We start from the raw sequence: 19,407 nt of genomic DNA on the forward strand, positions 1-19,407 counted from the left end.
TTCTACAACAGAAATCTTCTTACATACTGGTTATTTGTTTAATGATGTAAGTGGGGTAGATAGCCCTACAGATTTACATTAATAACCGTCTATTTCTTTGTTCCCTTGTTAAATGAAATTAATAAGAATAAGATATACAAGGAAAAAATTATTAATGAGCTCCATAATTTATCCAAGATATCTGGATTTGAATAAAACACTGAAGTACCTAAAACACAATCATTCCCCAGAGTAATATGTTATATATAAGGTAATGGTTGAGAAAAAAAAGGCAGGAAATACAAAATATTTGTTACTGCAAGCAATTTTAATACAAAAGTGTGTCTTGTTTTTAAACAGTTCATTGGTAGAGCTTCAGTTTCTGCCTCAATTAAAACCAATTGAGATAATCACACAGCAACATGGTCGGAGCTGAAGAGGAACAGCAGCTAAAAATCAGGAGCCCCAGTCAGCCCCTCTTCATGGTCACTTGGTCAGTTGACTTTATTACGCACAAAAAAAGACGGAAGCAAACGGGACTTGTTAACAAGTGTGCTGGTGAACTCCTTTAAAGGATGAGCGAATGTTTTGTTTTATGTCCACATTTTCAAAATAGGCTTGTGGAATTCATTCCTCGGTTTGTGGGAAGTTGATCGACCATTTTAAATAAATAGCAAAAAATGCAGATAAACAAACTGTAATTCATGATGCCACCAGGGAGTCTCCCTTTGCTGACGGCCTGGGTCCCAGTGAGCACATGAGTTATTAGCGGCCAGGTTGGATAGGAAGTTATGAACCAGGACTCTTACAAACCCCCAATGTTCTGACGTCTTCTGAAGAGTTACGTTTACCCCTGAATTCTAGCAGCTATTTGTCCTTTAAACGCCCAGTACTGAGACAGTATTCAAAGACAGTATTGCAATGAACTCCTTTTGCTGTATCATGTGCAAACATTACCTACATGAGGTTCCCTCTCTTCAGCTAAAATCACACAACATTAAAAACAATGGAAAAAGCAATCAGAAGTGCCCTCCCCTCAGTTCTCACTAATTGAGGTGTCTGTGATTTACAAAAAAAGAGTTCCTAAACACTGCAGGATTCTTATTTTTTTTTTTTAATATAATTTATCTTGCTGAGATAGCAAGTCAAGTTTATAAAGAAGATGCATTTAGGAATAATCCTAAAAGATAAAGCAGGTTTACAACCCTGCACCGCAAAGAAACCCTATTTAGAGGCTTTTTTTTTTAATACACATTTGCATCTTGACCTTTTTGCTTGTTCTCAAATATTTCATTTCTGGGCCCCATCCATTACAGGGTTACCAGGAGGCAAATTTTATCTACATAAATATTCACATGAAAATAGTAACTTACAAAAAGAAAAAAAAAATAAGGCAGCTTCATAACACAATTATTCTTTTACACTTTTAACAATATAACTTCTCCCATTCAGAATAAATATACACCCAATGCATGGAGCAGGATTCAAAGTGGAGAGAGGCTTGGGGGTGCTTGTACAGTGTTATCGCTTGGGGCCCGGAGTCCTGGGGGAGGCAGTGGTGGTCTTCTTGGACATGGTGGGGATTTTGGAAGGCTTGTTGAGCCCCCTCCTGGAGCTGCCCTGGCCCCCTGCGGCACTGCTCTCTGAAGTGTCTGAACACGCAGACTGTGTCTCTAAAAGGTCAAAGTCAGAGGCATCGCTTCCTCGACGGCTGCTGGCTCGACTCCCGGCCCGACTGCCAGCTCGACTTCCAGGGCGACTGGCTGACTTTTTAGGGTCTGGAATTTAAGAATAAAGTGGCAGACTTAATAGAGACAGCACTGGTGGGTGGGTGGAGGGCATGGTGGCGGTGGTGTGGAGAACAAAAGAACCAGAGGCCAGGGTTCTGATCCTAATACCACCTGACGTGCTGAGTGACCATGGGCAAACCAGAGTCTTTCTGAATCTCGGTTCTCTCACCTACACAGAAGTTGCCGAAGCCTTTTCTGACTTTGGGCTTCTACCTGAGAAGCGTCCTGAGGAACAGAAAGCAGCTTCTATCAGCAGCACCATCACCTCACACGCCCCCATGGCAGAGCAGAGCGGGGCTGCCCTGGGCCTCAGCTTGGAGGAGAGAGCCGCATGGGCGGACTAAGAATGGGGGGCAGGAGGGCCGGCAAACAGCAGCAAGTGGAAGCCAAAGCCCTAGGTTCCCAGGAGGAACGTCCACAAGTGAGCAGACGTGATCCTCCCCTGACTCTCAGCTCCGAGCCAACATAAATATGGTGTGTTAGGAAGGCCCGGCTCTAGGAGGCCCTTTCCCCCTTACATTCTCCCCCGTACAATCGTTTCTGATGGCGAACAGGTGCTGTGGCTTTGGCTGTGGGAGCGCCTGCTCTCGGGAGGCAAGGTTTGAGCCAGCTGTCCTCTGGGCACCGCATCTGTGTTTCTCTCCATCTCTGCTCCTCAGGGAGGAGTGAAGCAGTGCGGGGAGCCTGCTGTTTCCAGAGGGCCTGGCCATGCCCTCGCCCCTACCCGCAGTGGGGAAGAGCTGGGGCAGGTCCTTACCTGCCCGGTTAGTTTTGGCACCCGTGGACGCGGGGGAAGAACTGTTGCTAGTATCGCCGGCAAGTGACGTTCGACTTGAATGGAAGGCGGGTGTGGGTCGTTTCAACTTGCTGCCTGTTGATGGAATAACCTTAAAAAAAATAAAAAGGTCATATTTACTTGGTGAAATTGTTGACAGAAATTCCACTTTACAAGGTTTACTTAAGCCCTCCTAATTTTCTAAAAAACTGAAAAGCTAGTTAAAAGTCCAGGAAAACAATGATTTATTTTGAAAGTATGCTAGGTCATGAATTTGGAGCATTTCCAAAATAAAGCCTTCATGTGCCAATTTAAGGTTTTAAAATGTCTTCCAATGCCTTTTATCTTATTGACAAATTTCTACTAGAAAAAAAAAAAAATCCTCAAATGCTAAGATTACAATAGTCATAACAAACAGAAATATGATAAATGAGTAAAGGTAAGAAATCCAAATACTCCAAAGTATCAAAGTTTTGGGGCTGGAGAAGGCAATGGCACCCCACTCCAGTACTCTTGCCTGGAAAATCCCATGGACGGAGGACCCTGGTGGGCCGCAGTCCATGGGGTCGCTAAGAGTCGGACACGACTGAGCGACTTCAATTTCACTTTTCACTTTCATGCATTGGAGAGGGAAATGGCAACCTACTCCAGTATTCTTGCCTGGAGAATCCCAGGGACAGGGGAGCCTGGTGGGCTGCCGTCTACGGGGTCGTACAGAGTCGGACATGACTGAAGCGACTTAGCAGCAGCAGCAGCAGCATGTGACATATGAATTCTAACCCCAAATTGTTAACATGGAGATCCAAATATTACTCCAGTCCCTATCACAGAGATGCAGTAAATTCACTGAAGTAGATCTATTTCTTCACTGGTAGAATGAAGATTAAATTACTTGACCTGATCAAATAAATGATTAGGAGAAGCACACGAGAGTGGGGCTGTGGTATGAGGAACAAGGCTCTGAATGGCCTGGGACCAGAAGGGCCTGGGTCTGGACTTAACATACACTGGCATGCATGCCTCCACTTCTCGCCCTGGAGACCAGGGAAGGAGCCTGCCTCTCCGAACCCCACTGCTACACACTCCCTTGTGTTCAGTCCACCACAGCCACTGGCCTGCTGCTATCCCTTCAACAGCCCAGGAAGGCTCCCTGTTTGCTGCCTGAAATCTCCCAGGTTAAAGCAGAAACTCCAGAAAAGCAGGGACTTACTTTGCTCCCTGTCACACCCTAGACACCTAATACTACATCTGGCACAGACGAGGGGCTCAATATAAACTTGTTGAGTGAATAAGTCGCATGCAGAAGCACTTCCCAAAGTGGCAAAGAGCTGGCTAGATGTATGTATCATTACTGATGCTGGTAGTAGCTCCATTTACCATCTGAGTGTATATTTTTTTTAAAGAATCTGGAGAGAAAATATTTTAAATCTATTTTGAGTATCACTCATGCCACAGCTCTTCTAATTTTTCTTTGAAATCAATCATGTAAATTGTTTTCCAGGACTTTTAAGATGTTTATACAAAGAAAAGAGTAAAGCAACCCATTTTGTTGTGTTTCTTTTTTCTTTATAAAGAAAGAGCAAAAGCAACAGAGGGATTTACATTCCAGCACAAACCCTCCTGGCCCACACAGGAGGAAGAGCACCAGTTTCAGAAGCTACTGCTGCTGGGCAGACGTGGCCCCAGAGATGTTGGGCTGGGAGTCTGCGCCAGGACAGTGTGCAGAATACCAGTAGTTAAGAGAAGATGAAATCTTGAAATGAAAGGAAACCAAAGGTAAAACCTTAAGACAGAAAAGCTGATCTACCAGAATCCTATGAGAATTGGCACTTCATAATTAAAACATTAAAAATTCTAGAACTTTTGAGACTTTCATGAAACTGGAGCCACTAAAGAAGAAAAAGCAGGATAGGCAGGTTGAATCACGGGGATTTAGTGTCAGTGGGTCCCCAGATCACGTTCTAAGCCAGATGTATTTCTGAACTGAAGCGGGATGAAACCCAGAGAAGCGAGTCCATTGTGGACACTGGCTTCTTGTACCTCCTGTTTACACTGGTTGAAGCTTTACACGACTAGACACAGTGCCACATTCTGAGGCACAAGAACCCAGTGTTTCCCGGCAGGAGCTAGAGTGCCAGTTGTACAGCTATCAGACAGGCTGCTAGTCCACATCTTATTTCTGAAACACTGCTCTTCCAAAGGCACTTGGGCATTTTAATGACTGCACGTGAACATGCTGAGCCGCTGGCATGTGTATTCAAATCAAGGCTATTGAAACCCAAGTGCCTGGGCCAAGGAATTCAGAAACTAAAACCCAAGCCTCAGAGCAGTGTCCACAAATGCTATGCTTGGCTGAAGGAGGCAGCGCCCAAGCCTCGGACCAGTGTGGCAACACCAACCACCCCCGGAATGTGACTCCGGGCGGGAGGCTGCCAGCCACTCTTCTGTCCTAAGCAAAGGTAGAACACTGTTGAACATGCGCCGTCGTTGAATTTCAAGTGTTCATAACTCGTTTGTGTCAGATACAACGTCTGGAGACTCCAAGAGGCCTGATTATAAACAATATTGATAAACAAATCACCACAAATGACCACTGTTTACCACCCTGAGCAAGTATCATTCTAAGGACTGTTGGGAAGTTGTTACACAATCCAGTCTCAGGCATCTCTTATTTATCTCCAATTTTGGTGAATCCGAGTTAGAAACCCCTGAAAGACAATGGACGGGATGAATCAGCTGTGAAAGCAAACACCACAAAGATGGAAAAGAGCACGGACTCGTGTCAGGAGGAAGAGCTGGTCAGGTTCTCGGCATGAGCGAGGGCCTGGTCTTGCCTGTGTCCTTAGTCAGCAAAGCCATACTCTACCTCGGGGCTGGGCAGCTGGAGGTCAGGATAGTGGCTGCCCCTGACAGGGGTGCCAGCTCTACTGTTTACCAGCCAGGGTTTGTCATAACAGCGAGAGAACTGAAGCGGAGTCTGTGAAACGGAAATCCAAAGGGAAGGATGGGAACAATTGAAAGTGGAACACAAAAGGAGCAAATTGGGAACATAAAATAAATAAATAATAAATAGAAGACACTAAATTTTAAAGAAACAGAAAACAAAATAAAATGTGCATCAGTCCAACGGGGTGAAAGGGGCCGAGGCAGAAAGGCAGCAGCATTCTTCATCTACAACCCATCATCACAAAGAGCTTCTCTCTTTCTTAGCTCCAGCTGCACAGACAGTGCCTGGATTTTCAAGATCAGTAACTCTGCATGGGTTCAAACTCAAAATGGGAACAGGTGGAAAGAAGCACTTTGGACCTAACGACTCAATTCCTATTTAAACGTCCTTTGCGGCCATATTAAGGGTCCAGATCTGTGTACCACTAGGGCCTGGCCAGCCTGGTCTATATGTCTGCAAGTTCCTCTCCTCACTGGAGTCTTTCAGAGGCTACACTGAACAATGGCCACGTGCAGAGCTGGGAGCGGGGCAGGAGGTCATACCCGAGGCTGTACGTACCTTGGTGCCACTGGCTGGGGTGGCTGGAGAAGACGGCATGGATGTACAGCTGTGGTTACTCTGACTAGCACTTGAGCTGGAGCGAGTAGGGGAGGCTGCGCGGGAAGATGGTTTGGACCTTCGACCCCGGGACCGGAAAGGGGTCATGCCCTGGGATGCCCCCTCAGGGAGGATGAATTTCTCTCTAAGTTCGATGTTAGTTCTACCTCGAGCTAGAAAAGGGAATAAACACACACACACAGGGACAGTCAACCTTGAGAAAGTGTATCTTCGGTGGTCACACAGCTGCTTGACCCCACGAAAACAGTTACATAATTGATAGGTTTAGTACCATCTGCAGCTTCTTTTAAAATAAATTCCTGATTTATCAGCCTTGTCATGATTCTTACCCACAGCAGACACATTAACTAATAACCCCTCGGTTTGCTGTAATAAAGAGCTCTCTGTGTGCCAAGCACCGCCCCATGCTGCAGTCACGATCTTGCCTCGCCACTGTCCCCCGGGGTCAAGAGAGAGCAGGTGCAGCAGTCCACAAACCTCCGAGGTTAAATCAAAACCCCTCTTTTCTCTCTCACAGGACATGTGTACTTTTTGCTCAACTCTTGCAGGACACACGGTAATGAAACGGTATAGAAAAACAGATCACTGAGATTGACATCATCTAGACAAGGGTCCCCAACCTCTGGGCCACAGACCGGTACCTCCTATCAGACCAGGAGTGGCATTCGGTTAGAAATAAAGGGCACAATGAACGTTATGTACTTGAATCATCCAGAACCTACCCCTCCCCTGGTTCTGTGGAAAAACTGTCTTCCATGAAACTGGTCCCTGGTGCCAAAAAGGTTGGGGACCACTGATCTAGACTCTTGTGCTTGAATTCAGTTGGTAATAATCCTAAAGAAAGGGGTCCAGGAACTCGGGACAGTAAAAAGATCTGGGCTGAACTGTTAAGAAGCAAACATGTGGGAGGAGAGAGAGAAAGAGATCAAGACCATGCACAGAACTTGCCAGTGAGAAACCATTCGATCAAAAGCTGAAAGCCACGAGAAGCTGAGGGCAGACCTGTGGGGGGAGAGGGACGCCGACCGGAGAGCCTGGGAACACAGCAGTGCTTCCCGGGGCTTCCCGGGGCCACTGGACCAGAACCCCGCGTTTGGATTCGGTTGGAAGATAACAAGTACCGCCAACACACAAGTTAACTGCAAAAGACATTATGAATTTAAAAGAAACAATTCCTCTGCAACGTGTTCTTAAGTCACACCTCACTGAAAGGTGTTAATTCTGTGATCACCTTCTGTCTCCTTATTCACCCTCAAGCTGCTCCCTGTTTAAGATGGGTCTAAATGAACTGGACTGTTAGTAAAGCCTGGGAAAAGGGAACCATCATAAACAAACTATTTGCCATTTTCCCCTATATTAGATGTTTTACTTTGGCCAGAAACTGCAAGTTTAGAAGATTTCAGGTAATGGTATACATTGCTCTCTCCTGCCCAGTCCCACAAGTCCTCAAGAAATTTGAGCAATCTTGGTAGAATCAGACTTTAAATCAGGTTGCACAAGGCTTCATAAGCAGAGTGGTTTAAATTCCTAAGTCAAATCCAAATTTTTTCAATACGTGAAGTTGACATAACATATCAGAGTATCAGCTTAAAAGGGCTAACCTGGATATCAAAACCTCTGAGTTACAGTCCAGGCTCTTCCCAGCTGTGATCCCTCCTGCCTGGGGCTCTGTTTCCTCAGCCTCCCTACAGGTGATCACTCAGGTTGACTGATGTCTATGGGTCCTTCTTGTCTGACAGTGTAGCATTCCTGGAATGCTAACCTGTTTCCTTCCTTCTCAGGCCCCAATAGAACATGCCCTTCAAGGTTCATTCCTGGGCCCTCTAGTTCCTTACTCATCCTTTTTCCAAACTCTAGCACTTCCCTCAGTGTCTAAACTCATGATTCTTAAAGAGAATTTCCTTCAGCACTAACCTGGGTACTTAATAACATTCTGTGTTGCTAAATATTTATTTTATCTTATGTTTGTTAACATGCCCAGCACAACGGCGGACGCACAGCAAATGCTGAAGGAACACTGACAAACAGAAATCGTTACTCAACTGAGGACCACGACGCCTCAGAGGAGCTGTTTATGACCCTAGGCCAGACAGAACTTCAGACGTGTGGTTTAAACCTATGAGACTTAACAGTTCACTGAGCTCACTCTCCAGAAAACACCACAGTGACACAAGAGGAAGACTTTGAAATGGCATCACTGATGAGGGCAATTACATGTTAAATGCAATAATGTAATGATAACATGTTCCCCATGCCAGTTTACAGTGCGTGATCACGTGTAAATACTATGCTTGACTCTTCTCGGTAGCCAGTCAGCATCCCCACGTCACGGAAAACTGCAACACTCAGAGGCTGAGGGCAGGGAAAACTATGCAAGAACTCGAACCAGAATCCTCATCTTCCACCCGAGCTGCCCTCTGCCCACCCCCAGCTCCCTGTATCATCAGCTACACGAGCTCATCCCACTCTGGGCTCCATGCCCCTCTAACAACCCCCCTCCCCAGGGCAATCACTGGCAAGGGTCACAGACCACTTCTGCCTCAGGGGATGCTTTTAAATTGTAGAAAGGTTGAAATCTACAGAAAACTACAAAGAATTAAAACTGCTTAACCTTAGGGGACAATACCATTGAACTGTTAGTATCTTTATTCCTCTGCACAACTTTGTGTATATGTATGTCCATATATAAAAAATGCAGAAACATCAGAAACATTTCTCCATGCTTGATATATGTGACATAACTTCAGCTAGCTGCAAAGTACTATTTCATCATATTGAAATGAGTTTATTTCACCAACCCTGTGTTGTGTTTGTTCATAATTTTTAACACACTGTATACAATGCTGTGAAAAAAGTTTTTGTGCCCATCCATGACTTCCTTTTAAGTTAAGTCTTTACAAGTGCATTTGCTGGGGAGAAAGGATGCACACTCAAGGTTTTTGGTACTTGTCAACTGATCTACAGCTTCCCTGGTGACCCAGTGGTAAAGAATCTGCCTGCCAAGCAGGAAGTGTGGGTTTGATCCCTGGGTTGGGAAGATTCCCTGGAGAAGGAAATGGCAACCCACTCCAGTATTCTTGCCTGGGAAATTCTATGGACAGAGGAGCCTGGTGGGTTATATATATAGTCCATGGGGTCACAAAGAATCAGACATACTTAGCAACTAAACAGCAACTGCTCTACAAAACTTTACACCAGTGTACACTCTCAAAAATAACGTCATGAATACATTCCATTTACCTCACTCTGGCCAGTGCTCTCTGTATTGAGAGAGTATGTGTGCACTCATGTATGTCACCTGAAAACAGGTAAAGACCAGATAAACCTGACAGGTAAAAACTCTTCTCTGCTGTTGTCAAACGACAACAAGCGGGGGAGTTACTATTTTCCTCTTGAAATACTCTCCCTTGGCTTCTAAGACCCCTGCCTGTGTCCTCCTGCAGACTACCCCGTCCCACTCACTTCTTCAATGCTGATGTCCCCCTGGTTCTGTCCGCAGTCCTGTTCTCCCTCTTAGACTTTCAACCTGGGGAGGAGCTCATCCACGGGAGACTTTAGCACCATGATCAGGTCCTGCCTGCCTCTCAGTTACACCCCCAGTGCAGACCTTCTCCTGGATGCCAGACCCTTACCTCCAATACTGATTAGACATGACTGAAGCAGAAACCTGGCTGTTGACGTAGGCCCCTCCCTCATGATGGCAGTTCAGCCTACCATTGACTCCACCTTCTAATACTTCCTGAATCCCCTCAGACTTCTGGCACACCTCAAACTTATGTGGTTCACGGAGCATCTCCCCAACCCTGGACCACTGTAACAGGCTTCCAAATGGTCTCTGTGTTTCTCATCTCAACCCCATCCCTCCCTCACTCCTCATTCCCCAGACTGAATTTCTAAATAGCAATCTGATCTCTCTAAACAGTGTAAAACCTTTCCATGGTCTTTCATTGCTTACAGCAGCATTTCCCAAACTGAGGCTTCTGAGGGGTTTCCTACGAAGAGAAGTTTAGTAAACACTGGATTCTACATTTTTTTCCCTCTCTCTCTCTAGGAGAGCCCTAATGCAATCAGCATTTTATAAACTCTGAAAAGTCCTGCAGTAAAGAAACCTGCTTACTTACAGATGCGTTTGACCATGCCTTTTTTGTTTTTTTTTTTTTAAAAGATCATATCTTAGGGCCCAGACCCCAAAGGCAGTCATTTCAAGTTCAGTTTTTCAACCACCAGAGAGATCATCATTTTTCTAAGAGACTACTGCTAGCCACTGATTTTGGCTGCAACATGCCTGTTAGGTAAAATTCACTTCCACTGTTTACCGGGCAGAGTTCTGGTATACCGAGATGAAGAGTTCTGTGGATGGGAGCTTGCGGATTGTGATACTAGTGCAACAGTGTTAATGTGCTACTGACCTGTACACCTAAAAATGGTCAGGATGGTAAGTTACATGTATTTTACCATATAATTAAAAAATCAGTTCTAAGCCAAACTGTCTTTTAAATCTTCACAATAAAGTTTTTCTAGATAGTCAGTAAAATTGCAGGGAACTAATCTGTCTAATGCTCAGAAACATTCACGGACCCCTAGGGTAAATGTGCACGTATTCATTATCTCCATCCAAACATGATTGCCTTTGCCACGGCTCAATTCAGAAAGTCAAATCTCCAATTCTGGCAGTACCAGGAACCTACTGAGTTGACTACTTTAACCTTTACATTTGGTTACAGAAATGTGCAGGCTGAGATAGCTTTCATCATCTTAAACAGCTATGTAATGGCAGATAACACGATTACGCAACATTAATATTATAAATTTTGTACTCTCCATAGAACAACATTCTCTATGGTACAGCCAAGTAAATGCAATCCAAATGAATAAAAAGTCCACCAAAGTGGAGCTTCAAGAAGCCATAGTAATCCTCACAGAATCCTAGGCAGCTTCTCATTGTGACGTTCATGCCCTTCCAAGTCACTTATTACATCTGCCTGGGCCCTTAAGTGTTTCTTTATTAGCACAACTTTTATTTGCTGGGATGTAGCTCATCCTGTCCATCATGGTAGAGTTATGATATTTAAGCCTAACAGGAGTTCTGGACTCTATAGCCAATGGAATCAGGATGAGGGCACCCTTGGGAGGGCATAAGGGTGAGCCTTACCTTGTCTGCTCCAAGAGATGCTGAAAAAGGCTACTATGTTCCACAGAAAATAGCTCCTAGATGGCCCTCCCATATATCCTTGGGGGTTCCAATTTCTAGCTAACAAGATAAGGAAAAGCAAGCAGTGTTCTCCTTGGCCAGCAGCACAATGTTATCGTAAATAGAGCAAGTAGAGCAGGCAGCAAACAGGCAAAGATTCCAGAATGTCACATGCAGTTCAATCACACATGACATGAAAAATAAAACTTTATTAATAGATTTGGAAATGAATAATCTTATTTTACTGACTTAAGGTTAAAAAGAAATATATATTGCTTCTCATTGGAAATAATCAAAGGGATTTTTATAGCAAAGAAATTGGTTCGTGATATAATTAAATTCCAAAATAGATTTAAACCTGCTCTAGTTTTCATCAGAATAAGTGTTTTTAAAACTAACTACTTTAATAAAAAGAAATTTCTAATGAAGATTATTGCCCTATTATTTCTCTGGGTTTATTGGAGTATATGCAGAATGAGTTAAGAGGAATTTATGAGCGTATCTGAATTTATGTGAGAACCTTCTTTATTTTTTATTTATTTTTAAAGATTGTCTTGATGTGGACCAGTTTTAAAGTCTTTACTGAATCTGTTACAATATCGCTTCTGTTTCATGTTTTGGATTTTGGGCCAGGAAGCACGTGGGATGTTAGCTCCCCGACCAGGGACTGAACCCGTGCTCCCTACACTGGAAGGCAAAATCCCAATTGCTAGACTGCCCGGAAGTCCCAGAACCTTTAGCTTTAAATGCTTCAGATTCTGACAATAAGTCACATCCAAAGAAGCGACGTAACAGTACTGTAAACATTTCTGTTAGGTTTATAAAGTAAGCCTTACCAATTTAATTACGCAGTAACACACATATAAGAAGGGATGGTGGTGGGTATGTTAGCCCACGAGACACGCAGCATGTAGGTCAGGAGCCAGACTGTGGGATCTGAACCCTGTCTCTGCCATTGATTAGCTGCCTCTCCTCAGGAAGGTTGTTTACCTTTTCTGTGCTTCAATTTGCTATTTTATATAATGGAGATAATAATAGTAGCTACACCTCCTAGAGGTAAAAATGTGTTATTATTGGTAAAATGATTATAATAGTGTGTAGTATAAAAACCTGTAAGTATTTGTTAAACAGAAACTCAGAACAAATTCCACGGATACTGTCTCAACAGGCACATTTTATGCTTTTTCAACTTAAAATAGTTAGAAGAGCTATGGTTTGGCTATTTCAAAGCATTCATAAAGGCAGCAGATACCACAGAGCCAAGAGATGCTAAAGTTTAAAAAGCAAAGCCATTCTCAACAGGCCGGGATGTGGGTAAGAGGGACAAAGCTTAAAAGCCAACCTATGGGAGACTGACTGGAAATCGAGGAGCTGGAATCAGAGCGCTTTATTTTACTCCCAGGATGGTGCACTAGAATAAAAAATACATAAACACAAAGAAACAGAGCAGGAAACGCAGAAATTGGTCAAGAAAGACAAACCGGCGGAGAGTCGGGGAGGCTCCTGCGTACCCACATGCAGCTGGGAAGGAGCAGCTGAAGGGGATGCACGACCGGGATCTGACCATCTCCCACTGGCCGCGGCCCCACACGCCTCCAGCGGCAGGCGCCATCGCTCACACTCAGCTGGCCGTTCTCTCTGGCCTCAGGGCTAGTGTGCCAGCCTTTGTAGGATGAAGCAGACCGAGACCTCACGGACCCACTCAGGTGACTCCCTGCCTTACAAGTGCCCAGGCCCGCTGCCAGATGTTCTTCATCCTTCTGGTTAAAGGAGATCCCAGTCCTCTCCTCCCCGGAGGGGCCTAGTACCCTCCCCGACTTTGAGACGCACAAATTCCAGGCAAGGTCAGCAGCAGCACCAACAGGGAGCTGACAGGCCTTTTTAGGGCTTCTTTCCAGGCTGGTGTTAGTGTAACACCTCACACGGAAATATTTCATGACACCAATAAATTCCTAATTCTTATTTACTGTGTTTCTAGAAACCCATCTCCCTCAACAGCATCCACCCCTCCTGCCCTCTCCCCTGGTCTGCCCTGGCACCCCGACCAAGTTCCCATCTGCACTAACTGGGGTGACATCTGGGCAGCTTAACGACAGACACCGAACAGATCCCACTGTCAGCACCCCATGGGATCACGAAGACCAGTGGTGAGGGCACGGCTGACAAGTAACGTGTGCTGAGCGTGGCTTCTTACCTCGGCAGGGGTCGTTTTTCACGAGGAACTCATCCAGGGCCATCCACCCTCCGCCAACACGGACCATCACGGTGCTGCGCAGGATGCGGACCAGCCGCAGCTGCTGGGAGTCCCCGAACTGCAGGGCCAAGGACACAGGTGAGCCATGGCGCTGGGGGGCAGGGCGGGTCGATACGCCCCTAACGAAGCAGACTGTATTCAGATGGAGTGACAAGTTCGCAGTTTGGGGTGAATTTTAACTCTCATTCTTTTGCATTTTTCACAGAAAACTTAAAATATGGAAAAGTTAAAGGCCACGGTCTTGACGTACTTTCTACTGGAATAAAGTTTAAGTGCTGAGGGTTGTGACCCTGCCCCAAAGGGGAAGGTGGAGGGCAGACAAGGCCTTAGCTCACTTTGAGTCTTTCAAAGACACTGCCCAAATTAAAATCCACTACAATTCTTTGTTAAGCTAGTTTGCTTCCATAAAAGAGAAGGTAGCTATGAGGTGGATGTCAGCTTCTGAATACAGTGTGCTCAAAAGTTAAATGGAAAACAGCAAATAATCTCAAGTCTCAAGGAAACCCTTGCAAAGCATCATCATCATTACAAGCTTAGAAGGAAATTTGATTTTCCACATTATTTTAGAAATAAACCCTTAAATATTCTCTAATTGTGATTGTCATCAGCAGAAAATTTTCTTCAGCTGAACAAATGATTAGATAGTGTTTATACTAAAATTTAGTTGAAGAAATTAAAAATTTAATCTACCATGCTGACTGTAAGTAGTTTTCAACAATTATTTCGATATTATAACATGCATGATTTTCTGATATTTATTTTTCCTTTTTTTCCTGCCAAATATGCCAACTTCCCAACCCTATCAACATTTGGAGTTTCCTATTGCATAAATTATCCTCTTCCCAAAATAAAGAGGCAACAGAAGAGAATCATGAGACCTCAAAACAAAAATCAAACATATGGTTGGAGAAATGGAATTCCTAAAATTGTTTAATTCAAAGATAACTGCAGGGGTGGTGGAGGGAGTGCGGGGATTCAATTACTTAAGATTTTCAAAGTTAAAAGGAGAACCATAACTTTGAAACAGGGCACAAAATTTGAAAATGCCAGAAAGGATCTTTGAGAAGGATCTATAATCAACCTCTCTCAAAATTAGTATTTTTGTGGTAATTCTCCATATGACTTTGTACCCACTCAAGCTCACTGATACAGGCAAGGTGATTGAAAAAAATACCACGCCCCACCCAAGCCCTTATCTTAGGAAATAAAAACCGTCCTTCATCTTTCATCTCACCCAGGTTATAGGTTTTTATACAAAGTGACTGCAGCCACAGCCTAGTGTGGTGTGAAGAGCACTGAAGTGGGGACCGGAACCGTGAGGGAATGAACGTCCTGTCCCAGGAAGGAAGCTGCCCTCAGACACTGGCCCTGTGAGTGGGAGCAGGTAGGCACTGAGGATTCCATCGGATCTAAGCGCAGTGTCAGCTTGCGTCACGATTCGGGGTCTTCTCTGGGTAAGTGAGGGGAGAAGGAAAGGAGCTCTGCGTCTCCCAGGGGGAATCAGGAAGGAACCCCAAGCTGAGCTATATTCTTAGATTACTGTGCCCCGTCAACGATTTGTCAGTCTAATTGCATTGATTTCATTCTTTTTTCCCCTTAACTTCTTACTAAAGCTCTCTCTGAAGTATTCTAACTTGCTTTTACTGAGCTATGGGGAAAAGGAGGTTTGACCCAAGCCAGAGGCCAAAGTGTCTGGGGAAGCTGAGGCCAGAGTGATGAGTGTGGAAGGACTACCACAGCTCTACAAACAGGGACCGGCACAAATCTGGCAGAGAGGGGTTGCCAGAGAAGCAAGGACCTCTGGACAGTCTTAGGGGCAACAGCAAGCTCTGTTTCCTTCTCTTAAATGGAAAATCCCTTACAGTGACCTGGGTCATGGCTCTGGTATTTCCTGTGTAACTGTGGGCACAGTGGTCCTTAAGGCCTCAGGTGCCTCGTGTATAAAATGAACTTCATAATTCTGTTCTCAACACTGGAATGGGCTCCTCTGACCCTCTGCAGGTCAGTGGAGTAGAGGAGGACATCAGTGCCACTTCAAAGGGGCCCTGTACCCATATGCAGTCATTAGCAAACAGGCACAAGCTTAGGTGCTACTTGGCACTCTTCTGCAATGATTTATTTAAAGTCAGTTTGGCTGTTCTTGTTTTCATTTTCTTTCCATCCTTTGTTCTTCCCACTGGCCCAGAATGTTACTATAGTTAGTGGTTAAGGCAGTGCCTGGAACTCAACATTGATTGAAGGCCTCAAATCCACCAAATGTTTCTGATTTCATTTCCCAAGACAAATTTTACCCATGCAACTTCCTTCCATTTAAAGACATAGGACCCCAGAGCCCTCAAAAAGATCTAAAAGGTTAGAATTACCAAGCAGAGTCAAAAGCATTCAATCTTCTTTGCAAGTTTAATTTGATCCCATTAGATCATACTGGCTGGCTGTAATTGGCAAACTTCAGGCTACAGCCAAGTATGATTCCACACCACACTTCTCACATACCTTACAATTAAAAATATAAATACAACTAAAATATTAATAAGGTATTTAAACAGATTGAGTACCTTAAATATCCCAAGACTTTTTTGACTTAGTGTGCATTATAAATTCTGTGTTAATGGTCAAAAGACTTGGGTGTAAATCAGAACTGTGCTGTCTGGTATTCTGACTTCCAAAACAGAAGGACAAGACTGGGCTCTTTTCAGAGGTGGGATAGACTGATACCACAGTTGACTTCCCTGGAACCATACTATATATACTTGTAACTCAGCCCAGCAAAATATTGTTTTTAGCTGATCAAATTTTGAATGGAAAATTATATACACTTGTATCTTTTTGCCTGGAAGACAGCTTTAGAACACTTGCCCCACTAGCAGTTTCTCTGCTTGGTAAGACCACCTGATGTGACCCAGGCATGCTTCAGATTATGTCCTCTCCCCATAGCAAAGAACAGGCAGCATTAGCCACACAGACCATTTCCACCGAAAAGAATGTTTGCAAGGCACACTGTACCTGATTGCCGAGGAAGAACTATAGACAGTTAAGAGTAAAGGATGGAGGAAATGGAAGAAAAAAAACAAAACAAAACAGAGAACATTTTGTCAAATTAACACTAAGGAATGAAAATCATGTAATCATGTTAACAGTTTCAAGAAGAACAACACATACTGACCATATTCTTATCCAGCTTCAGACTCAGGGATGAGGTTTTACAAGCTAAGAAGACCTAACTTTTGCACTCTATATTGCTCCTGTTAATTCATCCCTCTCACAGGTAATTAAAACAAAACAAAACTCAACAGACCAGGGTAAGACTGCTTGGAGCCTTATTATAACCCAAAACTTGGGCTGGATCTAAGGCAGAGCCACGCGACACTGCTCCCCAGCTCAGAGCAGCACTGGGTGGCTCTGCTGTACCTTGAAGACAGTTTTGACATGCCCATGAATCTCATTTTCCTGTTCCTAACTGGCTGCATGTCACTCTATCTGAATTGGCCACCTAAATCCTCTTTGCCAATCCTAGATCTACCTTAGGACCTTAGAGAATCCCGACATGCTGCTGAGTACATTTTAGGAGTCCTGTCATAGATGCTTTTTATGTCCCCGCCTGGCCCCAAACGAAGCTAAAACACAGCATGGCTCACTGTCATTCATGGCCTTACTCAGCATGGCTTTCTGGGGAAGACTACTGAGCAGGCTGAGAGTCCCGTGGGGCTTGGACACAGCTCTTCTAGCCCCGAGCCTGTGAGCCATATGGGCTCATGACAACCAGCTCCTTGGGGGCAATGGCCAGTCATTAGATAGCTGTTTCCTTATCTTATGATAAAGGTGCCTCCGCGCCCACAAAGACCTGTTCAGTAGTGAAGAGAGGGCTCTGAAATGTCTCCTCTATTGGATCTCATACAAGCAACTGTGGACCAAATAGGGCACTATTTTCCAGATGCAACTATGCGGGGCTCTGAATCTTAGCCCACAGGACACTTGACACCTGCAAAGATGAGGGCCAGACACTGCATGTCAAGTCCCACTGGCTCCGGTCCTCCAAGCCTTGGGAGCGGGAAGTTGGGGTCACCCATCTGTCGTGTGTCAGGCTCTTTCACCTGTAAGGGCCACACAGGAGGAACGACCACCACAAAGGACTGGTTTTCTCTTTCTTACCCGGTATTTATTCTCTCCAATCTGCTCCACCTGAAACCTTTTTGCACATTTGCACTGAGCCACTTGTCTTGTGACCTATTAGTAGTGAATAAAACAAAAAGAAAAGTGTGAGGGATAAAGCAAGACTTCCTCTTCAAAGAAACAAAGATCTTCACATGTCATCAGAGAAGCTCTTCATTATGTATTTTTAGGAATTCCAGGCTTTTAACACACGCATTCATCTTCTGTCGTGAGTCTCATGGAGATTCGGTTAGATGCTGAATATAAAGGAAATTCACCAGTAATGATACAACACATTCTTCCATCTTGCTTCACAATTTCCTCAGAGAAATGTGCTAATATGCATGCATCAATATTAACTGACTAATTAACAGCAAATTATGAGTTGATTTACATCTCTACCTAGGAGCCTGGCCCTGGACCACTCCCCAGACCAGGCCCATTGCCTCTCCCATCTCAGGATCAATTCTATGAGCTCCTAATGAATTCACACTTTTTAGCACGATGCAGTTTTCAATGTGATACAGTTCTTAAATAGGCAGAGAGGCTGGTGGGTGCACATCTTAAACACTATGTGTCAACCCTTAAATGCTACATATGAAGATGCTCCCCTGGACCCTAAGGCAGAGTCTGTTCTAGGCAACGTGGTGCCCTGGAGAGGTTCTTTGAAACTGCAGAGCACCACACAGAGGTGACTCACGTGAGTGAATTCATCGAGACAGAGCCACAGCTCAATAGCTGGATACCCAAGGGGGCTCCACCATCCAACAGGGGATCCTCAAACAGAACTCCAGATAATCACATCCCAACAGACATGCTGAAAAGCTGATATGGCAATTGCACCCGACCAAATTCAGGACAGTAGCAACATGTCGTCAAAAATGTACGCAGAATACAATTATTTCTCATACCTCGTCTTCAATTTTATCTGCATCAGTTGTTGGTCGATAAGCATCCTTGTTGGGATGGAGAGCAGCCACGAATTCATAGTAATCAATATAACCATCCCCATCTCGGTCAAAAATGTCTGCAACGGCAGTCATCTCTAACTTGGTAGTAGGGAACTCTGGAGGAAAATTAATCACATTTTGGAACATTAACTAAGAGAAAAGGCTGGCTGGAGATTATATAAATACTTCTTTAAAAGAATTTGTCTTCACTTTTATTTTTCTGAAAACCAGTACATGCTCCCTTTAGAAAACTTAGAAAATACAAAAAGTTACAAAGAAGATAAACATCACCCCAAAATATATTATGGCATACTCAAAGCATGCCCCAGAACACACTCGGTTTTTGGCATTTTTGCTAATAGACTCATAACCCTTCCAACCCCCTATGCAATTTAAAACAAGAGACCTCCCACCAAACTTCAGAATATACTTATTCACTCCACTATCAATAGGTTGGATATTTACATTATTTCAGGAGAGTGACAATTTGGAATAAACAGGGTGACATTTTCCTACGTTTAGATTATTGCTTTGGGTTCCTCACAACTGCTTTCCAAAGTGTGAATGTTACAATAACCAGAGTGACTTCTTAAGACATAAAGTGGACTACACTGTCTGTCAGATGGAAATCTCTGCTGGCGGCCCACTGTCTCGAGAATAAGATCTGATCCCTTCATGATGGCCAACAAAGCCCCACATTAATAGTTGTTTTCTATCTTTCCAACTTCACATCTTACCAATCTTGAGGTCATGA

General features: G+C 44.2%; 1 protein-coding gene across 23 annotated transcripts in view; it reads right to left on the reverse strand.

Moving 5' to 3' along the window:
• Positions 1-288: 288 nt before the first annotated feature.
• MACF1 (microtubule actin crosslinking factor 1) overlaps positions 289-19,407 on the reverse strand; it is a 340,946-nt gene continuing 321,827 nt past the window's right edge. For 9 of the 23 annotated variants that reach the window (XM_070786801.1, XM_070786798.1, XM_070786799.1 and 6 more), the window contains 9 exons: positions 18,615-18,769; positions 17,704-17,778; positions 16,558-16,575; positions 13,495-13,612; positions 12,643-12,711; positions 6,050-6,261; positions 5,411-5,521; positions 2,527-2,656; positions 289-1,757 (listed from right to left, as the gene is read on the reverse strand). In XM_070786801.1, coding sequence (XP_070642902.1) covers positions 1,501-1,757; positions 2,527-2,656; positions 5,411-5,521; positions 6,050-6,261; positions 12,643-12,711; positions 13,495-13,612; positions 16,558-16,575; positions 17,704-17,778; positions 18,615-18,769 — 1,145 coding nt within the window. In that variant the 3' untranslated portion in view covers positions 289-1,500. The remainder of the gene's footprint in view (positions 1,758-2,526; positions 2,657-5,410; positions 5,522-6,049; positions 6,262-12,642; positions 12,712-13,494; positions 13,613-16,557; positions 16,576-17,703; positions 17,779-18,614; positions 18,770-19,407) is intronic. The other 14 variants (XM_070786802.1, XM_070786804.1, XM_070786807.1 and 11 more) reach the window with 6 other exon arrangements.

The sequence above is a fragment of the Bos indicus genome, chromosome 3 (genome assembly GCF_029378745.1).
Source record: "Bos indicus isolate NIAB-ARS_2022 breed Sahiwal x Tharparkar chromosome 3, NIAB-ARS_B.indTharparkar_mat_pri_1.0, whole genome shotgun sequence".
Classification (NCBI taxonomy): domain Eukaryota; kingdom Metazoa; phylum Chordata; class Mammalia; order Artiodactyla; family Bovidae; genus Bos; species Bos indicus.